This window comes from Chiloscyllium punctatum, chromosome 35 (genome assembly GCF_047496795.1).
Source record: "Chiloscyllium punctatum isolate Juve2018m chromosome 35, sChiPun1.3, whole genome shotgun sequence".
NCBI lineage: Eukaryota > Metazoa > Chordata > Chondrichthyes > Orectolobiformes > Hemiscylliidae > Chiloscyllium > Chiloscyllium punctatum.
In genome coordinates this window covers 16,127,315-16,142,080 of record NC_092773.1, presented here as the reverse complement: position 1 = coordinate 16,142,080, position 14,766 = coordinate 16,127,315, and the positions used below count along the sequence as shown (strand labels likewise).

Here is a 14,766-nt window from a genome sequence, read left to right as displayed (position 1 = left end):
CTCCTCTCAACACAGTTCTGCAGCTTATCTATATCCCTCTGTAACCTACAACATCCTTCGGCACTATGCACAACTCTACCGACCTTAGTGTCATCTGCAAATTTACTAACCCACCCTTCTACACCCTCATCCAGGTCATTTATAAAAATGACAAACAGCAGTGGCCCCCAAAACAAATACTTGCAGTACACCACTAGTAACTGAACTCCAGGAGGAACATTTCACATCAACCACCAGCCTCTTTTTTTTAATCAGCTAGCCAATTTCTTACCCAAACTGCGAAATCCCATGCCTCTGTATTTTGTGCAATAGCATACTGTGGGGAACCTAACCAAACACTTTATTGAAATCCATATACATCATATCAACTGCTTTACCCTCATCCACCTGTTTAGTCAGCTTCTCAAAGAAGTCAGTAAGATTCGTGAAGCACGATTTAACCTTCATAAAACCATGTTGACTATCCCTAATCAACTTATTCCTTAGGATTATAAATCCTATCTCTTATAGCCCTTTCCAACAAGTTACCCACAACTGAAGTAAGGTTCGCTGTTCTAGAATTACCAGGGCTGTCTTTCTTGAACAAGGGGGCAACATTTGCTATCCTCTAGTCTTCAGGAACTATTCCTGTAGACAATAATGACAAAGATCAAAGCCAAAGGCTCTGCAATCTCCTCCCTGGCTTCCCAGAGAATCCTAGGATAAATCTCTTCCGGCCCAGGTGACATCTATTTTCACACTTTGCAGAATTTGCTAACACCACCTCCTTGTGAACCTCAACCCCATCTCGTCTAGTAGCCTGTATCTCAGTATTCTCCTCAACAACATTGTCTTTTTCCAGTGTAAATAGTGACGTGTTTGTCAAGGTTTGAGAAAGTGACCAACAGGTGGATGACAGTAAAGTGGTTGATGTGGTGTATATGAATTTCAATAAGGTGTTTGATAAGGTTCCCCATGGTAAAAACTTAAAGAAACACCAGGAATAACCTAACATTTTATCATCCCACTGCATATTTTAAGTACCTCAACAGGAAAGTCTGATTTCTCTCTGGATTATAGAAACCGGGTTTAGTGAAGCTCACAATACACTCAGAACACTTTTAATTTTTACTCAAGTTTGGTGTTGCCCTCCAATTAGCATTAAGTGGAATTCAAATTCTAGACAAGTCCAATGGTCAATTCTAAACATTTCGTACTCTTTAAAAACAAAGATTAGAAAGTCATATTTTCTTTGGACCAGCAAGACAATATCCTTCACAAAATCTAGATCCATCAAACGGCATGGGTTGCTGTGGGATGTCCAATTCTGCAGCCACCATCAGTTTCCTCTTGATGAAATCATCAAGTAGATCAGGAATTGGCTGAGTATACATTTGTGCTGAAGGGCCCTTGAGGTGCACTGGCAATGTCCTTATCTCTGAGCCAGATACCCAAGACCCACCTGCTTTAGAGGTGTGTCATAACATCTCTTAATAGCTTGATGAAAAATATCTCCAACCTCACTGCTGTGATGTTCAAGCAGTCTATGGTGGACAGTGCAACCGGAGCATTGTAAACCACTCTGAATAAACCTTTCTGGGTTGCCACTGAGCAATGTACAAGAGTGACTGTTCATGGAGATTAACAAAAGCTTTCTCTGTCGAACATATTGCCTCTGATATTCTAGGATTTACTCTCTGATATTCCTGAGCATAAACATCTGCTAACAGTATGATCTACTATCTTGGAACCCTGCCTGTTTTTCCTAAAGCAATAGAGGTTTATAAAATTATGAGGGACATGGATAGGATAAATAGGCAAAGTCTTTTTCCTGGGGTCGGAGAGTCCAGAACTAGAGGGCATAGGTTTAGGGTGAGAGGAGAAAGATATAAAACAGGGGCAACTTTTTCACACAGAATGTGGTACGGGTATGGAATGAGCTGCCAAAGGATGTGGTGGAGGCTGGTACAATTGCAACATTTAAGAGGCAATTGGATGGGTATATGAATAGGAAGGGATTGGAGGGATATGGGCCGGGTGCTGGCAGGTGGGACTAGATTGGGTTGGGATAACTGGTCGGCATGGATGGGTTGGGCCAAAGGGTCTGTTTCCATGCTGTACATCTCTATGACTCTATGACTATGACTCTGCTCTTAATCGGTTGAAAGGTACTATGCTGATGTCCTTGCCAGGTCCTGACAGCAGTGTTATGCCTTGCCAGTTATTTCAGTTGCTAAGGTGCCACTTTTTTTGGTACTTGATAAAGGCATCATGCTTGTTGTTTTCTGGGACATTACCCACAGATCTAGGAGTTCTACTGTGATGAGGTTCCTGTCTTGTTCCAATAACTGTGCTGGTGTGTCGCTGACACTTCAGTGTTATTCTTTCGGCTTTTATAGAGCTCGAATCTAGTAATTTCTCACAGCTTGATATTCAGCTGCTGAGGTGTGATGCTGGCTGAAGAATTGAACGTGCTTCAAGACATGACTGTCAGTCTTGATGGGAGTGGCACCAAGGTTGATCTACGTACAGCTACAAGCTGACCAAGACATTGACAAGGCCTCAGTAACTACAGGGTAAAAGGATGTCAAGGATAACCACCACTTCAACAGAGGGAGCAACATCTCTAGGAAGGGATATCGAGACTGACACCCCACACAAACATTAGAAAGCAGCAGTGGCTGCACCCAATCTAGGCATCCAAATCTACCAGTATAGTCATGAAACTGCGATTCGACATGTGCAAAGTAGTTCCATCTGTAATCTCGGTCAGTGAGATATGCAAGAGAACAGTGAAGCTGTCACCCAAGTTGGACAGCTTTGACAACTGGTGCTTTTGCAAAACCCTGGGTCACACTGAGAGATACACCACAAGTGATCAAGTGTTACAGATTACATTGTCGGTGAGAGTACGATTGAGATTGGCAGCACACTCAATTTTCCACTTGAACGTATATCCTGCTGTAATGGCAGTAAAACGAACACAACCTGACAGAAGAACAAGTTGGGTTGGGACAAAGAAGGCTTGGCAATGTCCATTTCATGAAGACCTTCAAGGCCAGGATGCCAGCTGCAGTGAAAAAGTTTGTAAATGACCGAGAGGTTTGCTGTTCACTGTCCTGGCAATAGTAGGATTGGAGTTGAAGTTGGGATCATCCCATTTTCTAATAATGTTCTAGGCTTACCTTATCTGCAATACAAAGACAACCATTTCCATCCCTGAAGATGGGTCCTTTCCAACCTCCTTCACTTTGGACTACATGTACATCCTGAACTTAGCTTTTGTTTTGCTTTATGCTCACCAAATGTTTCATTTCAGATCAATCTTAATTTTTTTCTTCTCCCCTTTCTTGGTGCAAGTATATAGGATTTTCATGCATTGAACAGATTCTCACAGGATAACCTCAATGATGCAGACAATTGGTATGGTTACATATCAAGGTTAATTCAATTCTTCAAAATGTCTTAGAAAAGATTGGCATGAATCTCCTTCCTGGTTCCTTGAAAATCTCACTTTGGTGATTCGTTTCTGTTTGCTGAATAACGTACTTCGCCAAAATAAGATGCAATATTTGACATGCGTCAACTATCACTCGAGACTGCCAATCACACATCCAGTCTGAACTTGTCACAAAATCTTCTGTCCAGTTGTTTCAAATTTTCATGATACCAGCACATATTGCCAATTTGCAAACGTCAGTGCATGAGTCAGTCCGTTGCACATAAATTTGAAATTCAAGCATGAATGCCTGGCATCTGGAGGTTGGGTAGGACCTTTCATCAACGTGAAATGTGAATGTCTCCGAGAGATCGGTGATTCATTTCCAGTTTTCTGAAAGAACACTAAACTGTTAGTGCACCATGAGGTTTCACTGGCATGCACCTGAACTGCTGATGGCAGGAAACCACATTCTGATATTATGTCACTTCACACTAACTCAAACACAAACTAGGTTATATTAAATGTGAGGATGATTCTTAAAGTTCTCATGCTACTTTAAACTTGGAATACCTGTAAATTGCAAATGGCATTTGAAAGCAAAATTTGTCAAGTATTTTTCATTTATGTATTGTTGATGTTGTATTGGTTTTTCAAATTGAAACTGGTCACAGTGGAAGAAAAGAAATAGTCCACATAAATTTGTAGAAGAAATTAAGATGCTCATTACAGGAAATCTGCAGCACATAAATCCATGAGTTGGATAAAAAAGTGTATATGCACTTGCAAAGGTGCATAGGAACTTGATAAGCTTCCTGTATAATAGCTTAATATTTTACCTGGCCTCATCTGAATACTTTAGTCATACTGGGGTACAGTTGGAAAAGTGTGAATTGCAAAATGCTTTGTGGGTATTTCCAAGATCTCTATAACCAAACATCTAACTCAAATATGAATAAAAGGCTATTTGATGATGATCAGCCTGATATTACTAACTCCTTAAAATCACATCCACACTATATTAACAATGGCAGTCTAATCCTGGCTGGTTTTCTTATCTGCAGCCCAAAGCGCTGAAGTCATTTGGAATACATGCTTTACTTCACCACAAAGTGCGGAACCAGAAAATAGGAGTGACTCAATCACATTTTTCCTTCACCATGTCAGCTCATTGGGATGTTGCAGAAAGTTTTAAGGTCAAAGTATGTCTAAACTGGTCAAGATGTGGAGGTGCCCATGTTGGACTGAGGTGGACAAAGTTAAAAATCACACAACACCAGGTTACAGTTGAACAGGCTTACTTGGAAATACAAGCTTTCGGAGCGCTACGCCTTTGTCAGGTAGCCAGTTGGTCTATAACCTGGTGTTGTGTGATTTTTAACTTTTAAGCTGGTCAACTTGAAGTCAATAGTGTCCCATTACATATTTGTCATCAGCAGCATAAAAGGAATCAGTATGAATCTGTAACTTGTGCAGCAAGTATATCATGAGTTTTAAAGGAAGCATTCAGTTCAACATGACACGGAGTTTTATTCTACTTCACTGAAGCTTCAGGCATCTTGCTGACAGTTTGGTCAACACATCTCAAATTTCTGATATGTTAATGTCTCATTGTGGAGCAGAAAGGGAACTGAATTCTTTGGAGAGTTTTGACTTCTTCACTCAATATATTTTCTTGTATAAGGCCTTCAGATCTGGCAAATGCTTCAATTATTTACATGCAAGAGTGATTTCAGGAAATCAATACAATTAAAATAGCCATCTGGGTTTGGAGCTAACTACAGGGGAGGAGATAGTTGGGGAATTCAAATAGCTGCATTTGGAACAGAATTTGAAATGCAGAAACACTCAACTTAGGGTCAGCATCTGGTTTGTTATCTTTTTGTAGCACTGCAGTGATGAAATGGTTCCAAGTCTATCATGATCATCATATGTGAATTATGCTGTCAAGCCCTGTAAAATTCTGGCACCAGATTCACATTAATACATCTGAGCTGAGGACCAATGAATATTATACAAACAGGAAAATCTCAAAGTAGGGCCATTGAACCTTCCCATCAGCTGCACAAAGACAAATGAAGGCTGTAGGCACCTCAAGAACAAACTAACTATGTGGTATAGCTCATGCTGAAACTAATTTACCTTGTTCTAATTGCAATCTCATTCTCTCTCAGGTTTATGAAATACATTTGATGTACTTACCAGTCAGTGCATGTCACAGGCATCAAACTTTTATGTGCAAGTGCTGAGCCTCAACCAAATCATTGTTATCTTGTTAATGAGCAAGGTTGCATTTTTAATACCTTTTGCAGCAGTACTCATCAGAATGTAGCCTTTAAAAGGTATCTGGATGGGTCTATGAATAGGAAGGGTTTGCAGGGATGTGAGCCAAGTGCTGGCAAATGGGACTACATTAGGTTAGGACATCTGGTTGGCGTGGATGAGTTGGACCAAAGGGTCTGTTTCTGTGCTGTACATCTCTATGACTCTCAGACTAATAGATTTCCTGTCTGGTGTCAGAATTTACCAGCAACGCCCCCCCTCTTTAAAGAATAGATTAACTCAACAGGAATGACTTGTTTTAACTATTCCTGAGTAGGACTTCAGCAAAACCTTTTCAGGTTGGTGGGTTAATCCTGGCTTACATCAACTCTCATGTCAGACTTGGTTGCGTCTTAAACCAGAGTGGAAGAGTGTGGGGCTGGAAGAGCACAGCTGGTCAGGTCGCATCCAAACAGCAGCAGAATCAATGTTTCAAGCATAAGCTCTTCATCAGGAATGAGGGGTGGCCCAAGGAGGCTGAGAGATAAATGGGGAGGAGGGGTTGTCAGGCTGGGAGTAAAGTGGCTAGGAATGCGATACGTAGATGCAGTTGGGGGTGAAGGCGATAGATTGGAGAGGAAAGTGGAGCGGACAGGTAGGAAGGAGAATGGACAGGTCAAGAGAGCAATGGCAAGTTGGAAGGTTGGATCTGGGATAAGATGGGGAGAAGGAAAATTAGAAAACTGGTGAAATCCACATTGATCCCGTGTGGTTGGAAGGTCCCAAGGTGAAAGCTGTAGCATACTTCCTCCAGGTGTTGGGTGGTAAGGGTTTGACATTGGAGGAGGCCCAGGACTTGCATGTCTTTGGCAGAGTGGGAGGGGCACAACTTCACCTATCTGTTATATCCCTAGGTACCTCCAGTCTCAAACCACACCACCCCCCAGCCCCCTTGGGCCACCCCCTCATTCCTGATGAAGAGCTTATGGTCCTCGGGTGCTGTCTGACCGGCTGTTCTTTTCCAGCACCACACTCTTCCACTCTGATCGCCAGTATTTGCAGTCCTCACTTTGTCTCTGCTTCCCTTCATTCACAACTGAAACAAATTCCAGATTGTCTCTCCCTCCAAAACAAACATTGTGCAATGGTTGAATGCCATTCTTATTCACATCAGTTTGAAGTGTAAAATAAGCAGTCCAAGCCAGACACTGGTCATTGTTGCATGCAGCAACAAGTTATAAAGACAGCATCTTTTAAAAGCTCATTTCTTTTTATGAGCTTTTTAAAACCGTGGGCTGAGGTGAGAAAGAATATTTTGAAACCCAGGGATTTACACAAATGGCAGTTTGTTTTGAAAAGAAGGAATTTGATATCTGTTGTGAACCATGTCTATGTAGCTGTGGGTTCCTGCAGGCCACAGATGAACAAGAGACAAGGGGATTATTTACAAATGAAGGTGATGGGTTCATACCCTCCTGACCATTATCAATGACAAAAGTCCTTTGCCTGCCAAAAACTAAATGATAGGTTGCCAGGAAGCTTAACAGTTGAGCTTGAGCCTGAGACAAAGCAACTAGGTTAGACTGGAATAAAATCCAGCAGATCAACTGCAGTCAAAACTTTGTCTCTCAGTTGTCTGCATTAAGCCACTTTAGACCTGAAGGAAGCCAGCTTCGCTCCGCTTCAGCAGATGCTTCAAGTTATGACTTTGAAATTTGGTAAGTCAGAGACCCTAAGTAAAAAGAACCCTGTGCCGCCTGCACACCAGTGGAAGCATTCCGAGAAATCTGCTCATCTGTAAGATCCAACCCAGGAGATCTTATGGATATAGACTAGGGAACAGTTTTCCCTCTCCCCAGATGGTTTTGTTGGTATGTGTGTGCATGTAAGGGAGAGTTTATAAGGGATTTAGAATTTAATTGGTCAAATTTACTTAATTTTGTTTAATTATTTACCTGTAGTTAAAATCTAATGACTGGTGATTAGGAGTGATATTTTTTGTTCATTGCAGAAACCTAATTCATGTTTTGTACCAACCTGGATCTGAGTATTAGGCAAGTTGGAGATTTTGCATACCTCTTTGAAAGCCTGGCCTTTTGTGACCACTCTGGGAATAGCGAGGCTCAATTTTCAACACACCAGTCAAGGGAGTTGTGCCAAAGTGTTTAAGCAATTGGAGTGAAAGCAACTACAATAGAAACTCAATTGTTGGCATTCATTACAAATATTATTTGACACCAACTAAATAATGTCTGTGGACAGTTCTGTAAAGACACTGAGCAAAATTTAATAGGTTTTTACAAGTTAGTGACTAGATCTGAAACAACGGCAGTGATGCGAAGATTACTCTGTCATCTCTGGCTTCTACAAATATCCATAGTGCATGAGATCTCTTCTCAAGTGGTTGTGGATGTTCATTCATTCCCTGTTTAGATAATGGTTCAGTACGACCACATTCTCACATTTTGCTCAACTTTCATTTCCAAACTGGAAGACTGCAAAGCCCTCAGATACAACTTTCGACATTTTTAAAGCTGTTTTTTAAATCAGACATAATGAATCTCAATAATAACAGAATGGCATGAGTTATGACAGTAAAATCACAGCATTGAAGCATGTACATACTGACTACCAAGGCACAAAATCAATAGGTTATTCAGTCCCTTGAGCCTGTCCCAGCATTTTAGCAGATCATGATGGAATATACATAAGGTTAATGCAAGCAGGATACCAAGTGCACCCGCTCTTACAAAGAACCAACACAGGAATGACAATTGTCTCAAGTTTCTATGAATTCACAATTGTAATTCTACTTCCCGGGCCTTCTTCCATTTTCTTAAACAACTTTTCTACTATCTTGACATCCAGTGCTGAACATGTAACTACTGTTCCACTGGGGAGGTTCAATTGATCAGAAAGTGAATTGAGAAACTGAACAGAGGCTTGGAATTCTGAAGCGAGCAACTTATGCATACACTCCCCAAAGTCTATCTACAAGGCACAAATCAGTAGTGTGATGGATTACACCCCACTTGTCTGCTATTCCAACGACATACATTCAAGAGGCTTGACACCATCCAGATAAAGCAGCCCATGTGACTGGCACCACCTTCAACATTCATTCCTTTCACCACCTACGCATAGTGGCAGTAGGTTGCAATATACACAACAGACACTGCAGTCAGCAGGGCTCCCTCAACACACTTGCTGAACCGGTGAACTCAACCACTTTGAAGAACGAGGGCAGCAGATGCATAATAAGATACATGACACCACCCACTCCTTCCATCTCCTCCAAGACTTCCGTTTCCCCGGCCCCCAACGCCTCATTTTCACCATGGATATCCAATCCCTCTACACCTCCATCCGCCATGACCAGGGCCTCCAAGCCCTCCGTTTTTTCCTCTCCCGACGTCCCCAACAGTACCCTTCCACTGACACTCTCATTCATTTGGCCGAACTGGTCCTCACCCTTAACAATTTCTCTTTCGAATCCTCCCACTTCCTCCAGACCAAAGGGGTAGCCATGGGCACACGTATGGGCCCCAGCTATGCCTGTCTCTTTGTTGGCTACGTAGAACAATTGATCTTCCGTAATTACACCGGCACCACTCCCCACCTCTTCCTCCGCTATATTGATGACTGCATTGGTGCCACCTCATGCTCCCACGAGAAAGTTGAGCAATTCATCAACTTCACCAACACATTCCACCCTGACCTTAAATTTACCTGGACCATCTCTGACACCTCCCTCCCCTTCCTGGACCTCTCCATCTCCATTAATGATGACCGACTTGACACCGACATTTTTTACAAACCCACCGACTCCCACACCTACCTGGATTACACCTCTTCCCACCCTACCTCTTGCAAAAATGCCATCCCGTATTCCCAATTCCTCCGCTTCCGCCATATCTGCTCCCAGGAGGACCAGTTCCACCAGAGAACACACCAAATGGCCTCCTTCTTTAGAGACCACAATTTCCCTTCCCATGTGGTAAAAGATGACCTCCAATGCATCTCGTCCACATCCCGCACCTCCACCCTCAGACCCCATCCCTCCAACCGTAACAAGGACAGAACACCCCTGGTGCTCATCTTCCACCCTACCAACCTTCACATAAACCAAATCGTCTGCCGACATTTCCACCACCTCCAAAAAGACCCCACCACCAGGGATATATTTCCCTCCCCACCCCTTGCTGCCTTCCGCAAAGACCGTTCCCTCGTGACTACCTGGTCGGGTCCACGTCCCCCCTACAACCCACCCTCCCATCCTGGCACCTTCCCCTGCCACCGCAGGAACTGCAAAACCTGCGCCCACACCTCCTCCCTCATCTCCATCCAAGGCCCTAAAGGAGCCTTCCACATCCATCAAAGTTTTACCTGCAAATCCACTAATATCATTTATTGCATCTGTTGCTCCCGATGTAGTTTCCTCTACATTGGGGAGACTGGACGCCTCCTAGCAAAGCGCTTTAGGGAACATCTCCGGGACACCCGCACCAATCAACCACACCGCCCTGTGGCACAACATTTGAACTCCCCCTCCCACTCTGCCGAGGACATGGAGGTCCTGGGCCTCCTTCACCACTGCTCCCACACCACCAGACGCCTGGAGGAAGAACGCCTCATCTTCCGCCTCGGAACACTTCAACCCCAGGGCATCAATGTGGACTTCAACAGTTTCCTCATTTCCCCTTCCCCTACCTCACCCTAGTTCCAAACTTCCAGCTCAGCACTGTCCCCATAACTTGTCTGGACTTGTCCTACCTGCCTATCTCCTTTTCCACCTTTCCACTCCACCCTCTCCTCCTTGACCTATCACCTTCATCCCCTCCCCCACTCACCCATTGTACTCTATGCTACTTTCTCCCCACCCCCACCCTCCTCTAGCTTATCTCTCCACGTTTCAGGCTCACTGCCTTTATTCCTGATGAAGGGCTTTTGCCTGAAACGTCGATTTCGAAGCTCCTTGGATGCTGCCTGAACTGCTGTGCTCTTCCAGCACCACTAATCCAGAATCTGGTTTCCAGCATCTGCAGTCATTGTTTTTACCTAAAAAAGCATTATAAGCTACAAGTTGCCCTCAAATCCACACACCATCCTGAATTCAAATCATCTTCCTTCAATGTTGCTGGGTTAAAAATCTTGGAAATCTATCCCTATAAGTACTGATAGTGCTCAAGCAGTCCAGATGCAAAAGCAGCAATTCCAAAGACAGGTCATCACCATCTTCTCTCAGTCAATGAAATATAACATTACTGGCAAAGCCAGCAACACCCACATCCTGTGAAGGAATACCAAAAACATCTGGATTACACTTATTCCTATTCTGCTTCATGCCAGGACCCTCTGCTGTTCTGAAGTTCCTCGTTTTTGATGGCAACTTCTCTGCTGATTCCAACTGTCTTGTGTAATGATCCAAAATGTCCTTTTCAAAAGGAAACAATCCTGATGGTTCAATCTATTTCCTGAACTTCTTCTGTTTGTCTTCTTTCTTCCAGAACAATGTTGTTTCCCTTAACCCTCATTTTCCACCCCTTTGCCTCATTTAACAGGCCTACATTTCAATACATATATTTCTCTGTTTTTACATGATATTTTCACCATTTGCAAAGTCTAGAGATATGGCTTCTCTTCATTCTCCACTTTCCAAGACAATCTGTTCCCCCATATATCCATACTTCACTCTTTGACCGAACTCTCTATCCCAGCACCTTACAGCGTAAGGTCAGTGGTGGAACAATACCACCCAAGATTCCAAACAATCTCTAAAAACTAAGCCAGCACACAATCACCTCTGCTGTTCATCAACACTTCACTGTATCACAGAACCAAATACAGATTGGTTAAACATTTCAGTACTGACTTGAAATTTCAATCCTAAGCTCTCCTGCAAGGATCTTCGTTGCTGTCATACTCTTTCAACCTCGGTATGTTTTTTTCCAAAAACACAGAAATCCAAAAATATAATTAAATTTTATGGAAGAATATTGTGTTATTGTTGCCCTCTGTTATCAAATATAGACCATAATAATGCCGTACTTGACCTGTACCTTCAGTTTTCTCTCTGGTAGAAAATACTGCAATGTTAAATATTGTTAAATAATAATAATGCTTTGCTTGAAGCTGTGTGGATGCACTGGCTTATCATGGCTCATGACCACCATCTCAAGATAATTTTGGATGGTTAACAAATGGTAGCCCTGTGAAAAAAATAAATTTTAACAAGATGGATGCGCTGGATTTTCTGACAATCACACACTGCAGGGATGCTTGGGAGTAGGATGGTTGCAAATGGAAATTGGCGGTATTTCTAACTGTTGCAACACGACACTGGCAAGGTGGTCTGTATATGTAGAATCATAGAATCTCTACAGTGTGGAAACAGGCCATCTGGCCCAATGGCTCCACACCAAACAGCATTCTACCCAGACCCATCCCCCTATCCTTGTATTACCCATGACTAATCCACCTAAACTGCACATCCCTGAAATCTACGGGCAATTTAGCATGGGCAATCTGCCTGGCGTGCACATCTTTGGACTGTGGAAGGGAGCCGGAACAGCTGGCGGAAAACCCATGCAGACATGGCAAGAACGTGCAAATTCCACACAGACAGACACCCAAGGGTGGAATCAAACCCAGGCCTCTGGCGCTGTGAGGCAACAGTGCTAGCCACTAAACCACTGTGCTGCCCTAAAATCAATCATTTTATGGCTGCCTTTACCAAGTCCAGTTTTGAATTTCAAAGTTACGAATGGAACTTAAATCCCATTGGATACCATGATAGGATTTGATCTCATGAAATCAGATCCTCTGGATTACAAGTTCGATGCCATTATCACTCTGCCACTACCCCACCTTTCCTGACGACCAATCAGGCACGAAAGCTTGCTGGTCCTTGTGATGCTTTGTCAATCCTCACACTGTACTTGCTATATTTCCCTCTCTCCTGTCAGCTTTTACTGTTCTCTTTGTTTTCTCATACCGATGTCATGTCTGACATATGTTGATCTCCAAAAGACACAGAATAGACCAGACAGACCCTTTATCATTCTCTGCCATTGCACAAGGATATGGCTGATCTGAGACTTCAGCATTGGTTGTTAACTTAAACATTTTACAAATCACTTTTTCTGGTCCTCCGTTCCTTGCTTTTCTGATTGATTGATGGATTTATTTACTGTCAAGTGTACAAAGTGCATCTTTTCCCTTCCCCAGGTTTATTCCAGTTAAAATGCTATTCCTCAGTCATATCTTCACTTTTTAAGTGTCCAAACCAAAAACGTTTATCTCTCAGCACAGATGCTGCTCAAGATACTGCGGCAGTTTCTAATTCATTTCAGATTTACCGCAGCACAGAATTTTGACATTTGTCCATCTTGTTCGCCATTCGCTCGATTCCAAGTATTCTACACTGTGACTGAAGCTGCTCAGAGGAGAAAACTTTGTTTCTGATCTCTACAGCCTCACCTATGATCAGATGAAATGGAAAAGCAAACCTGAATGAGAGGTCACTTCACTTTGAGCCTTAGTCATGGAGTGTTTTATCCAATTTGAAAACTGGCAGAACAAATGCAGCACACCTCAGTTTCCCCTCCAAAGCCCTGCAATGCTATGTTTTAAAAACTGCTTTCAATGTATTGCTCACCTTTAACATCTTCATCTTCAATAGTTGTGTTACTGCTGTCAGAAGACTCCTGCAAACAAAACAGAAAGAGTCTTACTTGCAACATCACGTGTGTATTCACCACCTGAACTCTGAATTAACAGAACAAATACTGAACTCAGTGCAAAAAAGAAAAGCATTTATGTGAAAGCTTGAGTGAAACAGAGCAGGAGAAAACATGATCATGAAGCAGAAAAGAATAAAGCAGCTAGTTTTGATAATTTGAATCATGCATTTTTTTGAACACAAGTGTTCTATTTACTGCCTCTGAATAATTTTAGTGAAGTGAAAAGGTAAGTGAGATTAGCAAAGAATTTAGATCTTCAACAAGTCACTTGTTTAGTGGATGTGGCTTCAACAGTAACTTGTTCTCAGAAAACCAACTTGAAGCAAGAGGGACAACAGGATCCAAGTGCATAATGAAATTGCCAGTGTGCCATCTGACAATTTTCGTTTAACTAGTTCTGTACTATGCACTCTAAAGATTCCATTGTTCAAAGGGCTCTTGTTCAGGCAAGATTGTGAACAAGACAACTGTTCCAGTTGGAGCCACTGTGAATGCTAGTCAAGCATTCTAAGTTCTTGATAAAAGAGTGATACCTTTTAACGATTGCAGATTTACTACCAGAGATTGCAAGAAGGAAAGCTGATGAGATGTTAATGGCCAAAATGATCTGATTAGAGTGATAAGTTTTAAACTAACTTTATGATTGGTGAGAGGCCAAATCGATTTCGAACTCTATTTCAACATGATGCTGACAATTCCTATCTATCACTGTTCTAACGCTGAATGTTTTGGGGTTTGTGCACTTCCAACATATTTGTACTTACTTCAGATGTAAAGATTATATATCATTCCAAACATTTTTTTTTAAATCAAATCCTGGCATTATGCAATTTGGAAATTTTGAATGTTGTGCCACAAGTTATATTTAATGAAACCAGTGAGAAGCAGAATTCAAGATTCTAGCCACACATGATCTAGCTATTAGTTTGTACCTAATGTAGCTACAGCTCAAAACACAGAAATGTCATTGCGTATAAAACAAATGGGAAGCTCCATAATTTAGATCCAACAGGAACAAAACCTGCCAAGTGTTTTACAACTACAGGATATCATAGAAACTTTATCATCTCAATCAATGATGAAATAACCTTTCTTTCAATTTTGCTTGAAATGCTACTGTATTTGCCTACAAACCAAACTGTCTGCATTTCAGGTTGAGGTATGAGTGCAAATTAAAGATTTCACAACTGACAAATATGTAAGTGATGTTTGCCAACTGTATCCAAGGATGAAAAAGAAAATGAAACTCTTTGTTCATGTATTAGGGAGAATCAATCCTGCAGTGTGCCAGAGGGCTGGTGAAAGGACAAAATCTCACTCTTCAGTTTTAAGACTTACAATGTA

General features: G+C 42.1%; 1 protein-coding gene across 36 annotated transcripts in view; it reads right to left on the bottom strand.

Annotated features, from left to right (window-relative positions):
• The window catches only part of LOC140459699 (calcium/calmodulin-dependent protein kinase type II subunit beta), a 265,742-nt gene that overhangs the window by 40,059 nt on the left and 210,917 nt on the right, over positions 1-14,766 (bottom strand). For all 36 annotated transcript variants that reach the window (XM_072554076.1, XM_072554075.1, XM_072554080.1 and 33 more), the window contains one exon: positions 13,338-13,386. In XM_072554076.1, the coding sequence (XP_072410177.1) occupies positions 13,338-13,386 (49 nt within the window). The remainder of the gene's footprint in view (positions 1-13,337; positions 13,387-14,766) is intronic.